A 21,199-nucleotide genomic window follows, 5' to 3' on the forward strand; every position below is an offset into this window, starting at 1 on the left:
TTATGTAGCCACGTGTCACTGTGCTCCTTCCTCAAGATGCAGCAGGGGCTGTTTTGTTTCCTGCTTCCAACCAGGGAAACCTCAGGTGACTCTGAAAGAAAGAAAGCAGTTTCTCCACTGTCAGGTGACATTTGTAACCTAAAGACCTGCATTTACGATTTAATGGAGTAGAATATTTGCCAAAAGGCTTTCTGGACCAGGGGTTGTGCTGGGAGAGCCCCTGGGGGCTCGGCTGCTTGTTGATTGGGTTAGTGCGCTTCCATTTGTTGGAATTAAATTTTGAAGTATCTGGATGAACCACCCAGATCCTAATACTAGCTTTAAAAGTACCAGGGCACGCTGGCAGCTCTGCATTGTGTCAATTTTTGCATTCTCCTATCCCTCTTGGAAATTGAAAACACGCCTTTTTGTGACTTTTTTCAAAAAATGTAAGCACATGCCGAGGACCTCTGAAAAGGAGGCATCATATACACATACCTGTCTCTCTCACACTGACAGCCTTGTTCCTAAAGGGTCCTTTAGGAAAATGCCAAAAAGACTGTCTCCTAATGTGCACGTCCTAATCTGCAGTTGCTTTGTGAGGATGTGTGTGGACAGAGGGAGTCTTAGACTGCCCCCCTTTACTGTGGGAAGTGGTGCCACTGACCATGTCTCTTCAAAAAGACCGAGCTTACTGTGAACTAGAACGTATTTTGTTCTAGCTCTGGAGACAGAGAATACAACCCCAGTCTCCTCTGCAGGTTTGGCATTGTTACGAACATCCAGTGATGTTCTGTCTTTGTCATATGCTTTTGCCTGTGCTGAGTTATTGTCCTCCCTAAGTATAGCCCACCCACCACACCCCAAGATTGTTCTCTAAATAAGTCTTAGTTGATTTTGGGCACGGAGAAGTGTCGTTCCTCACAAACCAAAGCGAATCTCTCATGATGCCAAGAGTGCTGAGCACAGAATAAATGCTGGTTATGGTCGGTTCTGAAAACTGGCAGCTGAGTAACCAAGTCCTTTAACTTCTTTTGGGACGCAAAGCTTCAGGCACTTCTCATCAACTGCTTTAGCAGAATGATTAGTTATAGGCGTCGTTGCAGATATCATGTGTACTTTACTCAGCCTCATTTGCAAAAATATGCAGTAGTCAGCAAGAAGCAATTCTAATGAAACATCATTGTTAAATACCTGGGCTGTTGCAAAGATGTACTCTTACCAAATGTGAGTCACATTTTTACAAGCTGTTTCCACAGTTTCCTGGTATTCACTGGTACAATAAAAAGTAGAAAACTTTTTCTGTGGTAATGTTTTAAGACAAGTGCTTCATCCTCACCGTAAGCAGTGCTTATTTTAGTGAAGTGAGCTGCACCTGAAAATTAACACAGTTCATCCTGAAGTAAATGAGGATGTATTAAAGAGATTATAGTGAAGTGGCAGATCCAGATCACTCTAGGAATTGACAGACAGGCTAATAAGAATGTAGTCTTACGTTAGATGGGTCACTTGTTCTGAAAAGCCGCTGAGTACTGTGTTCTGGATTTTATTTTGACAGAAAAGCTTTAGAGACAGTCTTTGATGAAGTCATCCTGGTAGACGTCTTGGATAGTGGTGATTCTGCTCATCTAACCTTAATGAAGAGGCCTGAGTTGGGTGTCACGTTAACTAAACTCCACTGCTGGTCACTTACACAGTATTCAAAATGTGTGTTCATGGATGCAGATACTCTGGTGAGTGTGGCTTCGATGGCTGGAAAGATGTACGGAGTAACTGAGGCCAGTTAGACGTTTGAAGAACGCTGTACAGACTTGACAGTAAAGTTCAGATAAAACCACTGTGGCAAGAAGTTTCGGGCGTTGATGAAGAGCAGGCCCAGGCTGCCTTACAGCTGTCATCTGGGAGTTGAGAGCAGCAACAGATTGCACCTTTTGTGTTGAGTAACTTAGGGAGAACGTAAGTGTATCTGCTGCAGAACATCTCTGTAATGCTTTTTCTCCCCACTCGCCCTTGAATCAGGTCCTAGCCAATATCGATGATCTTTTTGAGAGAGAAGAATTGTCGGCGGCCCCAGACCCAGGGTGGCCTGACTGCTTCAATTCCGGGGTCTTCGTGTTTCAGCCTTCTTTGGAAACATACAATCAACTGTTGCACCTTGCTTCTGAACAAGGTAGCTTTGATGGTATGTATCTGTTTTCTTTATATCTGGTAAGCTGTTAGTAACTTCTAGGGGCTGCTCTTCTCAGGAATATCGTTGCTATGGTGCCTGGTGCTGGAAGATAGCAATACATGAGACATAGCAAGCATTTTAAGCTGTGTTCTTTTAGGAAATACTGATGTGTGTGTTTTTGTATGCACATGTATCTTTTTTCTGTAGGTACGTAGGCAGTTTTATAGACTTGCCTTTAATTGGCCTTCTTGTATCTAAATTAGAGCAGGATAAATGAACCGTGGTTATTCAAGAATTCAAAAGACAGAAAAAAAATCAGAAACTTTAACAACTATCTTTAAACCTGAGTAAACCTAAGTGCAAGAACTAGCAGGAGAACCAAGCATTGTCTCCATGGAAATGTGAGGAATAAACCTGATAATTTGACTCTTGTTCTCTCGGGAGGCATAACAAAAGAAGATGAAAAGATTATGTGAATAATCTTTGTTTCCAAATTCTCATTCTCTATAAGGCTGTCCATCAGATGGAGTGGTATCCACAAGGCCAGAGAGTAGAATGTTGGCCAAGTCAACATGCATTTTCCGTAGTATGTGAGTGCACCTGTAGCTCTGTGTATATATGGAAAGGTTCTGACTATTTGTGATTTAGGGCCTCGCGTCCTTTGGAGAATTTTGCTCAGATGAATTGGTATATATGCTTCCATTTCAGGCCAATCTCTGATATAATAAATAGTCATTTTTTTAATAACAAAGACAATCCACTCATAACAAGACAAAACTAGTAGTTAATATGCAAAAGCAGCTCTTTTTAAAATTACTGTTGATGGATCTTTTGAATAAAAAAAAGACCTAGTTGTATCTAGGAAGAAGGATGTGCTCAAAAAAGAAGCCCTCTCAGCAGTGACTCACTATCGGGTCCTTGCCATCTGGCGAAAGCCCAGGCCGGGAGCGTGAGGCTGGGCCGGAGGCGGGCGCTGTGCAGCAGACCCTTGGCACCAGGGCCTGCGCGGTACCGCTTCCCCCTCCAAGAGCAGACCTGAGGCTTACAGTGAGTAGGTCTTTTGAACCTCAAAGAAACAGCCTTCCTCAGTAGGTGTAAGCTTCAGCCCTGGGTGCAGATATGAGGATTTATTTCTATTAACTAGTTATAAACATCAAAATCTCAGATTTAAACTTTAAAAAATTAAATCTGAAAGTTTGTCAGATTGTTGTAGTTAAGACATTGGAAGTTAAAACATTTTAAGTTATACATAAAACTGAAATTGGGGTTTTGTTGTTCACAGAAATTGAGTTCTGTTTAGTCATTTGAGGATTTGGGATATGCAGCTATTTGAAATATCATCGAAAAGAAGAAGGAAGTTTAAGTCTCGATCTGGTTTCACTATTCGACTAGGTTGTCTGTATTCCACGCCAGTAGCTCTCAGTCTGGGGTGATTTGAGCCTCCCCTCCCCCGGGGGACATTTGGCAACAGCTGGAGACGTTTTTGCTTGTCACAAATTGGACGGGGAGTGTTCTGGCATCCAGTGAGCAGAGGCTGAGGATGCTGCTAAACATCCTCCAGTGCACAGGACTGCCCCCGTGACAGAGTTATCCGGCCCAAGATGTCTGAGTGCCCAGGCTGAGAAACTGCCCTCTGCCAGGGCGTGGCATGCTCTGAAACAGGGAGCAGGAGTGTCTCAACTGTAACGAGTGGCCGCCGCTGACAAGAGGCGCAGCCTTATTTTAATACCCTTAAGTAAGGAATGCTATGTCGCGTTCACTGTGGTCAAGCCTAAATGTAACTTCTTCACTTTACTGACTTACTTTTTAGCTCCTGCTGTTTTCCTTTCATATAAGGAATGAAAGCTGTGTTAGTATTCAAGTTCAAAACGTGTGTTCCTTATTTCTCCTGCTTATACTAAAACAGTTTCCTTTCATAAAAGGAAGATGAGAGTATTTTTAGCGCAAGTCCACCGTTTGTCTTAACCTTCCATCAGAGGCTGGCTTTCTTCACCTCCTCTGATCAGGTTTGAAGGAAGTAGTGCAGTCCCGCCAGAAACTCAGTGTAATTTCTCAACTCCAGTGAGTGAATCACGTTCTAAAGTGGATCCAGTGGCCTGGAGTCCACATGATTGTAACAGTGTAAGGAGAACCCAGTCTCTAATCTAGAAGAGTATTACATTTTGTTGTTTGAGAGATAAGAGTCTGGATACCAGACAGTAGTGGGCCGTGGCAAATTATCCAGGTTACGATTTTAGAATACAAGACTAACTCATTAACTGGTAGAGACCAACCTGGATCATTTACCTTGTTCTGCAATCGAGAGGTACTAGAGGAGGTGATGAATTCGTTGTTAAAAAGCAAGAATGTGTCAGAAGTGCTCAACTAGAAAGCACTTTGAGCTTCTCCAGCATCTGAAACCGCGGAGAGATTCTCTCCATGCCTGCGAGCACGTTTCATTATTCAGCAGCAGGTTTCCAGGAGCTGGCCTTCCTGTTAGGTATTCTGTTTACTGGCTTGGTGGTGGCGAAGGATTGAATTTTCTGTTAATAGAAATGCTTAATTGAAGGAGTTGAAAATTCAACTCTGCAGATGGGAAATTAGTTATTCTCAATATGTCGTCTAAATTCAACAAAGAGTAAACGAGCAGCTCTTAAATGGAAGGTTGTTTTCATTCGATGTGTTGATAGGCTTTACCCGTCAAAGAGAGTTCACGCCACACCGTGGAAGCCTGCTCCTGTGGAGGGGTTTACTGTCCTGTGGAATCCATACCTGTGTGATATAAAGACTGAGTGGACTTGTGCTTAGTATTAATGAAATATTTCCTTGTGAGCTGCATCCTTTTCTAAGGCTGTAACCTGGCTTTGCTTCAAGTTTTCGATGCAGTGCCCAATTTTGTTTTGGTGTCATGCCAAGGACACTGACAGGAACATTTTCAGATGTCTCCTTCACCGTCCCATACATTTTGTAATAGTCACAAGTGTTGCCCACCCCCCCCCCCCCCCGGTTTTACTGGAGAGAGGGCTGAAATCCCAGCGTTTTTAAACTGGTATTAAAGAAAACCTGTTTGCAGATGACTTATCCCAGTCTGAAGGTCTTGAAGTCCTGCTTAATCTCTTGCATACGTTCAACAAAAACTAATGGGGCCTGGTGCCCAATGACAAGCCACACAGGCTGCTGATGGCTGAGCGTTTGCAGCTGCTTTCAAAGTCCTTCTAATGGGAAAGAATGTGGCTGTCACACTTCTAATCACGCCCCACCCACCCCCACCCTGCCTCTGGCCAAGAGAATAATCTTAATATGGCAAATCCTGCTGGGTACCTTGGCTTCTCTTTTCTTCCCGGGTACCTAGAGTGTTAGAATTTAGAACTAGTGGCTCCTACCTAGTTCATGGCTGGCGTCAGTTTCCCGTAGGGAAGTGTCCAGGTTCCTATACTGTTATTTGTATTAGCAAACTGTCTTGGCGCTTACTTCATAACTGAATGTTTCCTGAAAGTTGAACAATAGCTGTTGTGAAACAGATACATGCTAACATTTTATAGACTGACTAAATGGGTTAGCTTCAGGGCTTGTGCAGTGAGGGGGGAGAGAAAGGTCACAATCGCCGTTTGTCTCCACGCACACGTGTGCAACAAAGCTGATGCCCTTGCCTCTTAATTTGGAGAAATCAATCTGAATGAATGTTGAGGTTTATTTTCTTGTCTGGGACTCTACAGATCCTAAATTAAGGGTGCTTGTACAGCTGAAGACAAGAGTTTAATGCTTGAAAATTGCTGTGTGTAATTTTCATCCAAATGTTTTAGTATCAAAAACCTAAATCAAGAAGCAGAATTTGTATTTTCCAATTTTGTTTTAAATCTTGGGATTCATTTTAATTGCTGTAACCTAAATACCCTAAGCTGTTTTTTTGGAGTAATGAAATTTTAGTCTGTAGTTGAATTTTCAGGAAGAATAGGAGAGACTAAATTGGTGATAGACTCTTAGGTGTGGTTTTACTTTAAGCAGAACCTAAGGTCATTATACCTGCTTGTTCCATATTCTCATTCTGAGTCGTCACTGAGACCCTTAAACTGTAAGATCTTTCTTCTGTGCTTGGAGATGTAGAAAACCAGGCAAGTACAGAAAGGTTTTAAAACGTTTTTTAGCAGAAAAGATTTGGTCCTAAACTTTATTAAAGTGTAAATTTGACCCCAGTGCTACCTTCTCTAATCTTTGTAGTTAATGAGGCTTCAGGCTGGACCTGCCCAAAAAAGGAATGCAGGAGAGAGGTATTTCAGGACTGAGCTTGTCTTGTTCAAACCAGATGGGCTGAGAAATTCACTGTGCCTCATCTGGTTCCCTGACTTGATAGGTTCCACCCTGACAGCTGCCTAGCCCTCCCCGGGGCTGCCTGTGGCCCTTAGAGTATTTTATCAATTGCTTTGAAAATTACTCCATTCTCTTGCATTTATATCTCTTAATTGATAGTTTGGGTAATAAGTATCTAAAATCAGTGAAGATCAAAAGCAAAAATCATAACATAACAGCAAAAGAAATGAGCACGTGCAAGTTTTTTCAGAAGAGCTATTTTTATCTTATTGTACCCATGAGTATTTTTTTTAATATATCCATCTGTTTGTCTCCAGCCTTGTAACCATCAGAGACCCTGAACCCCATGAGAGTACAGGAGGAGAAAGGGACTAAAATGTTACATGTGTCCAGGCTCTTACTCTAGTTATTTACTTAGTTTTCCAGCTATTTCTCAAGTCACTCATTCGCTCACTCATCAGTGGATTCGTTCAGCACAGATCTGTTGAGGGCCTGCCATATAGCTAATCCTGGGAACCTGCTGTTGTTTGCCTTCAGGACAGCAGCTTCCCCATGTCCCTGAGCTCATGGCAGAGCCAGGTCTGAATCAGAGTCTTTCTCAGCTCTATGGCTGGGTCATGTGTGTAGTTTTTTCCTTCTCTCCCAGTTACCCCGCACTGCAACGTTCACAAAAATGTATCCTGAGAATGGTACAGGGTGGAGGAAATCTCGATTATACCAGCCTTACTACAGATTAATTACTTAAAATTCATTCCCCTGAGTAGAGAGAGCAGATGAAGTAACAGAGGCTTAAGTCTTCTGTCTCTTCTCCCCTGAACCACAATATCTGCAAATAGTGGTCTTTTTAAATCAGCAGCACAATTGATAGTCTTGTGGTGTTTATGGGTCTGGAAGTATTCTTGGAAATATTACTCTCACCTCCATTTCTACGGTCCATTCATTCAGTATTTCAGAAGTCATGTTAGCTCCACATCTGGGCAAAATGCTCAGTTTAAGGGCCAGCAATAGATTCATAAATTATGCAGATTTTTTCCCTGCCTTGGTAAAGCCTATGTTCTGTGAGACCCTACAGACATTTAACAACTGATTACACAATTATTTATATAATTATGATTCTGATAAGTTCAGAGCACTAAGAGAATCTAGACTAGGAGGACCTGCCTTAGACTGAGAAAGTGAGGTTTAAGCCAAGAATAAATGTTCCCTTTTATTTATATAATTATTTAATTAATTGCATGATTATTAACAGGTTCTTTTTTTTAAAGGGAAAAACAAAAGCTATAACATGAAATGGTAAAATAAAACAGTGTTCTTGGCTTAAATAGGTTGAGGCCAGCGAGATGCAGGGATGCTGAGCCCTGAGCTCCAAGTGCCTGGATTTCCGTGAGCCGCCTGGGGTTAATCCCCTGATCCTTAGTAAACCTCACGGAAATATCCCCAGGAGCTGGGCCATCCAGAAACTGTAATTGAGTGATCGTTGGGGTGCTCGCTATAGGCAGGAAGGTGGTATCTGCCAAGTGTGTCATAGGAAGTCTGTGTTAAGCAGCAAGTCACATTTTCATTTCAGCGCTTGTCAGTGCCTTTTATAGTGTTAAGCATATTTTACTTTAAATTCTTTGCTTGATATATACTCCTCTTCCCCCTTATTAGATTGAGAGCCATTTGAGAGCTGGAACCTCTCTTATTCATCATCCTGTCTATAATGCCTTTATCTTATTTATGTAGCTTAAGACATTTTCTGTAGAAATGATGTTTTTGAGAGTTGCATTCTCTGATATAATGAAATCAAAAGGGGTCATTCTCTAAAAGACTCTAGACCAGTGCTTCTCAAATTTTAATATGCAAACTAGTCACCTGAGAATTAAAATGTGGATTCTGATTCTGTAGGTGTGAGGTGGGGCTTAACATTCTGTGTTTCCATCCAGCTCCTGGTGATGGCCATGCTGCTGGAACCTGGACCACACTGTGAGCAGCACATTCTGGGGACAACATCCCTGTGGCTGAGATACTAGGGTTCATGTTTAAACCAGAATTGAACCCCCACCCCCACTACCCATGTAGGCAAGCCAGCTGCCAACAAATGACAAGCTATGCAAGCATTGACAAGTGCTCAAACCTAAAAGACGGCACTCACCTCCATTTCTGTCCTAGGAAATAAGAGGCCTAGGGTCTGATAAATGCTGTGATATGGCCGTGGTTACCAGGTTCCTGACCCTGGTCGGAAGACCTGGCAAAGGCCGAGTGCTTGTAAGGTTATTCCTAGCACGCGGGCAGCCTGGGGAAGGATGATACAGAACCTGATATTTGCTCCCCTTTGCAAAACAGGCGCCATGTGTCCCTGTGCCATTTCCTCTCTGTCTCTCTCTCTCTCTCCTGCGTCCCACACCCTGGCCTACTGGATCACAGCTGCCCGCGTGCCTGCTAATCATGTTTGTTGGTTCTGAGATGATTGAGAGTGAAAGTGTCTTAACTTGTCAGAATAAATAAAGTTTCCTCCAGAAGTCTGCCCAGAGTGTACTGGACAGAAGTCCTGGGGTTTCTGCAGTGGAAGGTTAGCGGTCTGCATGGGTCCTTGTATGTTTTGTAGCGCAGACATTTGCATTCTGTGTTGAACTGTGCTCTTATTTAGGGACCTACAGAGAGAGAATATTGATAATACCACACATAGATTTTTCTGGTGAAGCTGAAAAACATTTGCCTGACCTTGAGATGTGGAATAGTGCATTTGGAAAAAGAGGGTTAGAATGCCAAGTTGTTTTTTTTCCTTAAAGATTGGCACCTGAGCTAACAACTGTTGCCAATCTTTTTTTTTTTTTTTCTGCTTTATCTCCCCACATCCTCCCAGTACATAGTTATATATCTTAGTTGCAAGTCCTTCTAGTTGTGGCATATGGGATGCTGCCTCAACGTGGCTCGACAAGCGGTGCCATGTCCGCGCCCAGGATTCAAACCAGCGAAACCCTGGGCCGCCACAGCAGAGCACGCGAACTTAACCACTCAGCCACGGGGCCAGCCCCCCAAATTTAAAAATTATTTAAGAAGCCTCAGACTTCTGGGTGATATTTAATACTATTTTTAACCCACAGTTTTTGACTAAAAGGTGACCCATTGTAATCACGTGAGGTCAGTGGCCTGGAAGCTTCGTGGTCTGTACTGCCCCTCTGGAGTCAGTGGTCTTGTGGAGAGTTCAAGGATTTGCCCATTGAATGGGCCTCCCTGAGTCACAGTCTGCTGCCCTGCCTGGCCCACTTCTCGCTGGTCCCCTGTTCCACCAGTTCTCAGCCCTGCTGTGGCTCACAGCTGAGGGACCGAGGATGCCTGTAGGGTCCTGAGGGTGAATGAAACAGCCTGCTGTAGCCAGAGGCAGCCAGCCGGGGGCTCTGAGGGGTCAACGGCTCTGACCCCTGTATCCTAGGCTCACCCGCTGGATTGGGAAATTCTCTTTTACAACTACTATTCAGACCTCATGGAATTAGATTTCTTTGCTGCATTACATGTGGCAGGTAGTCATTTTAAGTGGAATTGCTTAGTTTAACAAAGGTCTTATGTGGCATAAAAAAACAAGTACTAGAAAAAATATGTAGTATGATGCCCAATTTTGCAAAGCTCAGAAACAAGAAAAACTCGTATGTTGTCTGGGGAAACACACGTGGTAGAATAAAGGAAATCAAGACAATTACAAACAAAAATCACAATTAGCGGTACTTCGAGGGAAGGGCAGTGAGAGTGGGTTGGGAAGCCCGCGCAGAGAGCTGAATTAGCACTGGGCGTGTTCGAGGTCTTCAATTGGATGTTGAGTGTATAGAGGTTTATTAGGAACATGCCTTATAACTTACACGTAGACTTTCCCTTTGATAGTATCATACTGCATAACGAAAGTAAATTAACAAGTAGAGAATATCTGGAAAGAAAAAGTCTTAGCACAATTCTTATTCTTGCCCCTAATTGTATTATGAATATTTTAAAATTACAAACATAATGGAGTAACATTAAGGGAAAGTTACAGGGAGGGAACCGCTGTCACACCAGTCCCCTCATGTTCTTAGCTGCAATCTTGATGTACGTTGCTGTGTACCTTTATATTGTACAGTGAACTGATGGTCTTTACGGCCGTTAGCTTTCATGGCTGAATAATATTCCATGAGTGGTCACTATCATGGTGGACTCACCATTCCTCTATGGCAGAATATTCTAGCCGTTTCAACTTTCCTGCTGTTACAGAATGTCTTCAAGCTCTTGTATCATTCCACAAATAATTTGTCTATGTGTAAGGCATTCTGCTACGTGTTAGAATTGCAGCGGGAAGCACAAAGATCCATAATCTCTGTCCTTGTGGAATTTAGAATCGTATGGCCTACAGTTCTTGATGATATTTTGTGTTTTAACCACTTTAATCCTCAGACTATTTTAAAAACTTTTTATTTTGAGAGAATTGTAGATCTACATGCAAACGTTTAAGAAACAATACAAAGAGATCCCATATGCCCTTTGCCGCGTTTCCCCCGGTGGTCACATCTTTCGTAACGACAATTCCACAACCAGGAAATTGACGGTGACACAGTCCACCAAGCTTATTCAGATGTCACCAGTTTTACATGTAATTCATTGGTGTGCATGTCTGTATATGTGTTTCTATGCAGTTTTGTCACGTGTGTAGATGGGTGTGAGCACCACCACGGTAAAGGCACGGAGCAGTTTCCACCATAAGGATCCCTCCTGCTACCGTTTTGTAGCCATGGCCCCATCTCTCCCTCTCCCCGTCCCTAAACCCTGACAGCCACGAATCTGTTCTCTCTAGTTTTATCATATGAAGGATGTTACATAAATGGAATCTTATAGTATGTAACCTCGTGGGACTGGATTTTGTCACTCAGCATAACTGCCTTGAGATCCATCCAAATTGTGGGTATCAACAGTTTGTTCCCTTACATTGCTGAGTAATATTCCATTGCATGGAGGCATCACACTCATACATTGAGGGACATCTAGGCTCTTTCCAGTTTTGCGCCATTACAAATAAAGCTGTTATGGACATTTCCTCAACCTCTGTCTTGATGATTACATGTGAAAGGGAGTTTGGGGTGTCTTTGTAGAATCCAGAGTGAGCCTCTGCCAAATGTATGGTGTTCGGGCTTTAATATTTTGTGTCTCAGAATACATTAATTTGTCTACATGGCTAAAATCTTCTTTTATTCATGTAACAAAGGAAGCCAATCCCAACGCCTTCTTTGTTGTCCTTCAGAACTTCTGAGGGCGAGGCCTCAGTCTCCTCCCGAGCTGTTGTCCCCGAGGCATGGGGCCTGTCACAGCCTCCTCCTGCAGAGGCTGCTCCGTGGGCGTTGGCTCAGCGCAGGCCTTCGGTCCGTGGAGTGACGGGGGATTTGGAAGGACGGGTCCACAGGGCATGGAGAAGATACGTTTGCACTTTAAAACGAACTCCCTGATCTTGCTGCTTAGCTCCAAATAGTAAATAAATCTCTGGGTTTTTAATCTCTTCCAAAACTAAGAAAAGCCAAATAATAACTACAGCCAGTTGAACTTGCCGTATGTTTAGAAAGGAAACTGGGTCTCGGGGCAAAGCAGACCAAGGAGGGGGTAGCCGTGCGGTGTACCAACCTTGCCTTCGAGAGGGCGGGACTCTCCCGCCTGCCGTGCGGCCATGTGTGTGCACACCCACACACCCGAGCTGCTCTCTGCCTGGGGACTCTGCTCTCTGTGTGTTGTCTGCCACCTCCCGAGCCTGAGACGGAGAACACATAGGCCACACCGCGGGACGTGTTTTGAGGAGGCTTATCTGATGACTTGTGTGTTTATGACTTAGGTCAGACACTTCGCCATGTCGATTTTTATTGCTTTTATTTCTTTTGAATGAATGGCTATGGTTCTCACCTCCCAAGGAAGGCGTGAAGCCCAGGAACCTCCAGGGGCTGCACAATAACTGGTGTATGGTGGTGGCCGACCTTGGCCCCACTGGTGATGGCCCTGGACCTCCTGGAGGCCTGGTCAGCAGCAGGAGAGTACAACTGGGTGATGTGGCCTTCTGAGCCTTCTGTCCATGAGCCAGCAGTTGGGGGCCCCGGAAAACAATTCCACTATCTCATTTACTCTTTTGCTTTTTACTTTTTTTTTTTTTCAGTCTCATTGTTCTTAACACAAAGCCTAAAATTTTTAACAGGATAAAGTCTAAAATCCGAGCCTGGTGTGGTCTAGTCTGTGCCTGCCTCTCTGAGACCCACCTGGTGCCACGCAGCCCCTTCTCCACCCTGCAGGCCGTGTGCACAGGCCATTTTCTTTCCATCGTCGCCCATGCCTGCCCACCACAGGTCCTTGGTGCGTGCTGTTTGCTCTGCCTGGAACACCATCTGCCCCCCTCGCTCCATCTGCATTTGTCAAGTACTCCTTTGCACCCCTAAGCCAGATCTTGGCTTAAATACAGCTTTCTCATGGAAGCCTTCCCTGACCCATCAGATGAGGTGTTGAGCCCCTTCCACATGCCTCAGAGCACCCCTGCTTTCCTTCACTGACCCTATCCCCATTTACGATGATGTGTATCGACTCTGGAGTTGCTGGTGTCATTGCCCCCACCCCCCACTCCACCCCTCCCAGACCCTCATAAAGATGACAAGCCTGTTCCCTTCACCACGGACTCAGGGCCTGGGGCAGTGTCTGGCACATAGTAGCTGCTCAATAAATATTTGTTGACTTAATGAATTAACTCAGGGAAATGGCCACCCCCTTAAATTACCTTAGCAGGTTTAACACAGAATTTCTTATTTTAAAAATGAAGGGCATAGTGGTTAAGTTTGTACACTCCACTTCAGGCAGCCTGGGGTTCCTGGGTTCAGATCTCAGGCAGAGACCCACACACCACTCCTCAAGCCATGCTGAGGTGGCATCTCACATACAAAATAGAGGAAGATTGGTGCAGATGTTAGCTCAGCGACAATCTTCCTCAAGCAAAAAGAGGAAGATTGGCAACAGATGTTAGCTCAGGGTCAATCTTCCTCACCAAAAAAAAAAAAAAAAAAGGAAATTAGCGCTTATTCTTTTTTTTTTTAAGATTTTATTTTTCCTTTTTCTCCCAAAGCCCCCCTAGTACGTAGTTGCATATTTTAGTTGTGGGTCCCTCTAGTTGTGGCATGTGGGACGCCACCTCAGCGTGGCCTGATGAGTGGTGCCGTGTCTGCACCCAGGATCCGAACCAGTGAAACCCTGGGCCGCGGAAGCAGAGCGCACGAACTTAACCACTCAGCCACAGGGCCGGCCCCAAGCACTTATTCTTAAAGGTCTAGTTATCTATTTCTATAAAGTGATTGACCTGTCCTTGAAGTCTGTGACTGTAACTCATTTTCTCTCTTTCAGGTGGGGACCAGGGTTTACTGAACACATTTTTTAGCAGCTGGGCAACGACAGATATCAGAAAACACCTGCCATTTATTTATAACCTAAGCAGCATTTCTATCTACTCCTACCTCCCAGCATTTAAAGCGTAAGTTGTCGTTGGGGGTGGTGAGGGCAGGGGGTGGGGTTTGAGACTTTCTGGTTTCCTCGGCTGTCATTCTGCGGGCAGTAATGGGGTGGGGGGGTGCTTGGAGGGGCGTCTTGCTGTGTAAGAAGCATGGCTGTAATGGGGGGAGGCCTTGATGTCCTCAATCGCTTCACATTTGGGGTGACCCAGCGGGCACTTGGCTGCCTCACGGGACAAGGCTCCCATGGGTTCCTGGGGTGCCCGGCCCTCTGATGAATCGTCCGTGTGTCATGGTCCAGCACCAAGACTGGGCACAAACCCCGCTTCTGCCTCATGCTGGCTGCTGAGCTTCAGTCCCTCCCCTCTGAGATGAGGGTGTGAGCAGCTCCCTCCACGGTCCTTGTGCCGATTTAGCAAGCTGCTGGCAGAGTCGTGTCCTGGTCCAGAGCAGGGCTGCGGAGCCGGACTTGCTCAGTCACGTCCTGGGGCAGCCACTTCCTGGGCGGTTCCCGGTCCCTGAACTCTAGTTCAGTACAAGCTGGGCTTGTGACTGCTCTTCTCTCTGCCTCAGTGTCCTCCGAAGGTCACCAGGAGCATCGAGGGAGGGAATCTCATGACGTGGTTAGAAGAGGGCGTGGCCTGCCCTGGGCACTCGGGAAACGGGGGTCTTTGGTGGTTTTTGTTGAGAGGTGGTCCAGCAGTAAGTCCCCTCTGAGGCCAGAAGGGCAGGGCGCCTGTCCCCATCAGCATTCACCTACTGCACGGCTCAGGCTCTGTGCCTCAGTTGCCCCATATGCAAAAGGAGGAGGAAAAAAATACCTACTTTAGAGAGTTGTTGTGGGGATTAAGTGAGTTCGTACATGATAACGAGTCCAGTGGCCGTGGCTGTTTTTGGCAGCGCGCTTGTTTGGCGGTGTCTCTGGTGCGGTTCTGGTTCAGCTGCTGATGCGGACTGGTCTCGCTGTGAGGGTCTGGGCCCTGTGCTTCAGCCCTGACTCATTCGTGGTGAACCGAGAAGATGATTCAGGTCCCTTGAATGGAGGCCAAGCTGTCAGGCTGATCCTGAGACGCAGCCGTGAGCAGCGAAGCTCTTCATTGAGTGGGCTCGGCACTCCGGGCTCGGCCGCACGGGCATGCCGGAGAGCGCAGAAAACAAAGGGCCTTTCACTCGCCTTGTTTCGTGATCCAGGTCCTCTCCGCAAGGCTGCACCCCGGTAATGAGCAGCTCCGGCTTCTGTGGCCGACGTGTTCCCTTTTGTGTTCTTTTCTGGGCAGACTCTGTCAACATCCCCCAGATAAGGATTATGAGTATCTTGTGTTCTCTCCTCCCTCACAGTCCTCTTGGCAGATGTCTCCGACACATTACAACCTCTCGATTCTCTTCCCTGTCTAGAGAAACAGGTGAACTCTCACACATATGCGCTGTGGTGCAGGTAAAGCAAACAGAGCAGGATCACCATCGAGGGGCAGAATAGGAGAAGCGTTGTTTTCGCCTCTCAGTCCTTGGCCTGGTAAGGGACAAACTGTCTTGCTTGGAAATGTGGGCCTGATTCTGTTCAGTCATCATTGCCTCTTGACTAACCCTCCAGTTTGAACAGTGTTCCTGCAAACCATGACAGCTTGACCCTCCAGGACTGACTTTGTAATAGGGCAGTTGCTTAATTTAATTGACTGGATTCAGCTGAGCAAGCAAACATGAGCGTGCAAAGGAGAAAGAATCATTAGTAGTGTGAGTAATTCTACCCACCATTCCACTCGGTTCTGCACAGTGGGTGTGTGTCCTGGGATGAATATGCTGGGGAGATGTGAATCTGACATCCTTCCAGCTGGTCTCAGTTCCCAAACAGGGTTGACCTAGTATTTACAGATTCACGTTTTTCACTAATGTGGCCCCGAGTGCCTAGCAACCGTTTCCCCCATGGTTCATTTGGATGCCATCTGATTTTCAGTTTACTACCCAAACTAAACACACTGTGCCTTTCAGTGGTAACCTGGTTTGCACAGACAACTGCTTGCATTTATTTTATTTTGACAAAATAAGGTTTTGGGGGGAAGACAGGCTTACAGCTAGAACCTCAGCTCCCTCTCTCAGGAACGCACTTGTGTTTATATCTGAATGAATTTCCCAGGAAAACAGTTTGAGATCTAAATTACCGAAATGGTTAGGATGCTGTCTTCTTCCTGGCTCAACAGATGAGTGCTAATTTTGAAAATCTCCTTGGTTTATTGCCATAACCATAGGGTATGTGACACACTGGGGAAGTCGGGAGCAACTCCAGCCGTCAGCCACACATCGGCTGGCCTGTGGCTTGACGGAAGTCAATGCTGCCTCTGCGCAGCTCACTCTCGGGGGCATCGGCTCTCCATTTCCGTGATGAGACTTTTCGAAGCGATGCCCTTTCTCACCCCGCTGCTGCCTATTTAGGAATGTTGAAACCAGATTAGAGAACTCATTTTCCCTTCCCTCTGTCAGAAAATGTTTTTTCTTACAGAGATCCATCTCCAGAGACATTTTTCTTACAATTTTCTCACAATTGGGAAGGGCTAAAAAAGGCAGATAGTTACATTTATTTTTTGTCTCAAGTTAATGTCACATTGTGGCCCAAATATTTTAACTGTCATGAACATTTGGGCCACCGTGGCTACTCCACATAGAGCCCTGTGGACCCCTGGGAGCTCCGCATGAATTTGAAGCCCTACCATTGGGCTCAGAATAACCTTGGTAGTCTCCAGGACCGAGTGGCTCCGTGACGTGCTGGCCTTCCCTGGGACAGCATGGGTGGTGGCAGGTGGAAATCATGGAGGAATGTAGGGCAACTTGGGCTTCGTGGAAGAAGGAGCCAAGAATTTACCAACTCTAAGCCACCGTGTGCCGTGAGGCCACCAAGGCAGTATTTAGATGCCCCACAGTCGTTGAGCCGTGGATGTCTCAGAACAGTGTAGCCTTGCTGTTAGGTGACATTTCCACTCAACAGTGGCCTTCGTATGAATCAAACTTAACGTGAATGTGAGCCAGAAGGTGGCACGTCTAACACCTGTCCCTGCGTGCCATTTGGACAGAACAAAACGTGAAGGAAACACACGTCCTAGTTTTACCACTTTGAATACTCAAACATAGCTTCTGAAAAACACAATTAGTCTCTTTGACACAGCATAATTTGAGAACTGAAATGCTTGGTTTAGTAGTTTTTAAGTTAATTTGTAATACAGGCATTGAAAAACAAGTTCATAAATGCATGTCTTAATGAAATAGTACTTCTGAAAGTGCCTAGCATAATCTTTGGAAAATAGCAGGCTTTTAGTCAATATGAGTTTGTTTTAGTTTTTCTCCGTTTGGAGGGTCTGTTTTATCCATATAGTGTAGAGTTTGCCGTGTGCACGGTGCCAGGCAGAATCTCACCAGTCTTGTTAAGATCAGTCATTAGTTCCAAATTAGCTTTTAGTTATATCCACTGACTAAATGCAGCTTACGTCATATCGTGCTGTATAAAAAGGGCCGAAAGCAAAGATAAATTGGTCAAATTGATTGACTGCAGAGCTTGACTTATGAAATAATTTCCGAATAAATCTTTTAGCTTACCCCTTTACTTGAGTTTAGATATGACCTGAGGTTGACCTAGTCTAGTCTCAGAAACTAGGTCTAGAAACTAAAAGATTTCTTTCTGTTTGCTTACTGCTTTGAACTTTCCTGAGGATATTCATATCCACTCTTTCTTTCTCAGAAATATGGCTTAGTCACTAACACTTTATCAAACCTTTTTAAAATCAATATTTCCCCCAAATGAAATTGGACCTTTAGCGGCCTAAATTCTGTTGTTCTTGTGTATTTCTGATTTGGTTGTTTTCCTTGATCCCGGAGGGGCCCTTGGCTCCAGCTCTCCTAGGACAGTCGTCATCGAAGCCATAGCCTTCCTGTGTCATTTCTTTTCATGCTCCTACATCTTCCCCTCAAACCCCGAGGGTTGTAGTTTGGACCACTCTTATGTTTTCAGCATCTGTTGGTCCACTCACTGTCCATTCGGTCAGCAGGACTGTGGCACAGTCCATCCTGGTTCGAGCGTTGAAGGAGAATCAAGTAGCAGCTGCACGGACGTCTTATGTCTCCTTCCCATGTATTAGTGATGCTTGTTGGCCCCAGGTGCCCCTGGTCATTCTGACTTCAGCTCTAAGTGCTTATCTCTGTCAGATGATCTGTCCTCAGATCTTACTGCCGCCTATTCCACTGCCTGACCTCAGTCCGCATCACCAAGGGAAAAGCTTCCACGTCAGACCCAGCCCAGCCTGTTAGAGGCTGCTCTGACAAAAGGTGAAAGGGCACAAGCACTGGTCCCTCATGGGCAGAGGTCCGGCTGAAAACCGCCATCGCAGTAGAAGAGGGAGCTCCTGGGAGGGAGGAGCTTGTCGGCTGAGTGGAAGACGGACCCTCCTCAGAGGTCTCAAACTAGGGGGCTGCAGACTGTATTTGTCCCACTGATATGATTTGTCTTCCTTACAGAGTTTTCTCCTTTTTTTTCTCAGTTGTCAATGCTTAAAAATTAGAGAGTTTCACACGAAAGCCAGCTTTCTAATTTCTTTTGAAAAAATCAGATATTTGGTGTGATGTGGGAGAAAGATGGCAAAGATGACTGTTAGGGGTTTGGGGCCTAAGCAGCTGGAATAAAGGAGTTGCCGTTTCCCGAGCGGGGAAAGACTGTGGGTGAAGCAGGTTTGTGGGGCAGAGATTGACCCGAGATGCTGTGGATGTATTTAGTTTGAGGTGCGTCTTAAACACGGGAAAGTGTGGACTAGGTAAATAGAGAGAACTGGGAGTTCAGGAGAGAGGCCTGGGCGAGGCACAACCGTAGGAGGTGTCCACACCTCAGTGATGTTTATAGCCATGAGACAAGATGAGGAACCAAGAGAGTGCTTATGATCGAAAAGAGTCCTGCAGACTGAGCCCTGAGGCAGGACAATGAGGAGGAGAGGGGACGAGAGACCATGAACAGCGAGGCAGGAGGAAACCCAGCAAACCGAGGTGCCGCACAAGCCAAGCCAAGGAGACATTGCAAGGAGGAGGGCGTGATCCTTGTGTCCGATGCTGTGTTAGGTTAGGGAAGAGGACAGCTGGGACCTGGCACTGGACCCAGGACGCAGAGGCCACTGGTGACTTTGGCAAGAGTACATCTGATGGAGGAGAAAGCCAGACTGAAGTGGGTCCAAGAGAATGGAGAACTGGAGACCATGAACACAGACAAGTCTTCTAAAGCATTTTCGGTAAAAGGGAGCAGAGAAACGGGTTGGTAGCCAGATGGGGGCTGGAGAATCAAGAAAGGGTGGTGGTGGTGGTTTTTCAAGATGGGGTAAGTTACAGCATATTTGATGGGAATGATCAAGGAGAGAGAGAGAGAGCACTGACAATGCGGAAAACGGACGGGGGGGCTTGCCAGAGTGATGCCCTTGAGCAGGCGGAAGGGGACGCGTCCTCAGGTACCAGTGGCACCAGTGGCCTCAGATGAGAGCCCGGACAGTTCATCCTCGTAACGTGAAGGCAGGCAGGGTGTGTGGGCACAGATGCAGGTAGGTGGGTGGATTTTTTGGTTGAATGAATGAATGAGTGAGCAGTCAGTGAGGAGAGACTAAGAATGACATGCTACCCCCAGGAAAGTCTCCCTGGTGGCCTGGCATCTGGGGCTTTCCCTGGCCTGCTTTGCAAAGAGTGGCCAACCTGGTAGGTGGTATAGTTGACTAGGTCCTAGTCTAGGTTATTAAAGACTGGGTTTGAGTATTGATGTCGTTCTGACTTCCAGGACACGATTGGGAGGGTTATTTAGCTTGAAAGGTGAGGAGAAATCAAGTGGGCTCCCTGGTGGCCTCAGCTGTTTGCTGCCGGGTAGCAGCTGTCTTCTGGTGATGGGACATGCCCTTGCTCGTGCTCCACGGTCCCTGCTTCACCAGGTCCACTCCTCTGCTTGAGCAGGTCACCCCGTGGGCACTTGGGTTTCTGATCTTGATTTACACTTTAAGTGAGTAAGAGGAGGCGTTTTTGGTGAGAGAGGAGAAGGGGTTGATTGCTTGTGTGTAAGAGTGAGTCTGAGAAGGTATGAGAGCCAGTGGCCCTGTCCCGGAGAACCTGAGTCATGGAAGCGGGCAGAAGATGGTTGGCACAGCTGCCGCGGTTCCCAGAAAAGGGCTGCACAGGCAGTGCTGGCTTCTCTCGGTACCTGATTGAACATGGCACACACAGAGCTTCATGAGAACTGGAACCGCTCCTGTGCGCTGTCACGGATTAGTCCCTTTTCCGTGCTCATCTGTTCTGTAGTCGCATCTGCATGTTACTGGCCACATTGCTCAATGCTAAACTAGTCGTGAAGATTCTATCTGATCTTTTGGTAACATCAGGTCACAGGGATTATTTGAACGGCTAACATAAGCAGTATTATTGGTGGCTCAGGTTCAAACTCTGTCTTGTGATCTGGACGTCTCTTTTGAGATTCTACCAAGTTAAAATTAGAACACTTATTTTAAGACGTGTGCACAAGCTGAGACAAATCCCCATTACTGGGTCGGAATGAATGACTCTCCGTAATTTAGCGACAATTGTGATATGTACCCAACTTTTGTTGTTGTTGTTGTTGCTGGCTGGTAATTTGGTGGATAAATCAGGCAGTGAGTCAGTGAATCTTCTGGTTACCCTTGTTCTGGGTCGAGGTCAGTTGAACTTGATCTTCTGACATCAGCATTTCCCCTTCTTATTCACCAGCTAACTATTTTGCCTTTAGCCAGGCGACATAAATTCTGACTTGTTGTACCTGATTGTTGCCTTTGGTGAGAGAGAGAGAACACTAGAAAAATAGCCTGGGTTACCCTTCTAGAAGGAACAGCCCCAAATTTGCATTTAGGCTAAAATAGTCTTTTGAGCAAAAAGTAACTTCCCCTTTTACTTCAGACCTGTGGTCTTACTTATTTCCTTTTGATATGGTTGTTTTGGATTTTCATACTGAAGAGTAAATTGATTAAAATGATAGAAAATGATTTTTAAAAACATTCACCAGGGAACACAATTGAAACATAAAAATAATTACATAAAATTCGTGTCCAGATTTATTGAAACTCTAGATACCAAAACAGAGCTTGAGACCTTTTGCTCATCAGTTTTGTGAACCAAGTATTTTATTCCGAAAGCTGGTAGAGCGGGCCCTTCAGGCTCCTTTGCTGTGTAAATGAGCACGTTCTGTTTGTACAGCCCGAGCAAAGTTATAGAGTTCTAACTATGTAACCCACAGCCTGTCATATACAGTGGCCAGTGTTCGGCCTGT

The 21,199-nt window shown here is 45.6% G+C and overlaps 1 protein-coding gene across 2 annotated transcripts in view; it reads left to right on the forward strand.

The window, feature by feature from the left end:
* Positions 1 to 21,199, forward strand: part of GYG1 (glycogenin 1) — a 32,161-nt gene that overhangs the window by 2,835 nt on the left and 8,127 nt on the right. For both annotated transcript variants that reach the window (XM_023621078.2, XM_070238289.1), the window contains exons 3-5: positions 1,538 to 1,712; positions 1,999 to 2,161; positions 13,799 to 13,925. In XM_023621078.2, the coding sequence (XP_023476846.2) occupies positions 1,538 to 1,712; positions 1,999 to 2,161; positions 13,799 to 13,925 (465 nt within the window). The remainder of the gene's footprint in view (positions 1 to 1,537; positions 1,713 to 1,998; positions 2,162 to 13,798; positions 13,926 to 21,199) is intronic.

The sequence above is a fragment of the Equus caballus genome, chromosome 16, assembly GCF_041296265.1.
Source record: "Equus caballus isolate H_3958 breed thoroughbred chromosome 16, TB-T2T, whole genome shotgun sequence".
Lineage (NCBI taxonomy): Eukaryota > Metazoa > Chordata > Mammalia > Perissodactyla > Equidae > Equus > Equus caballus.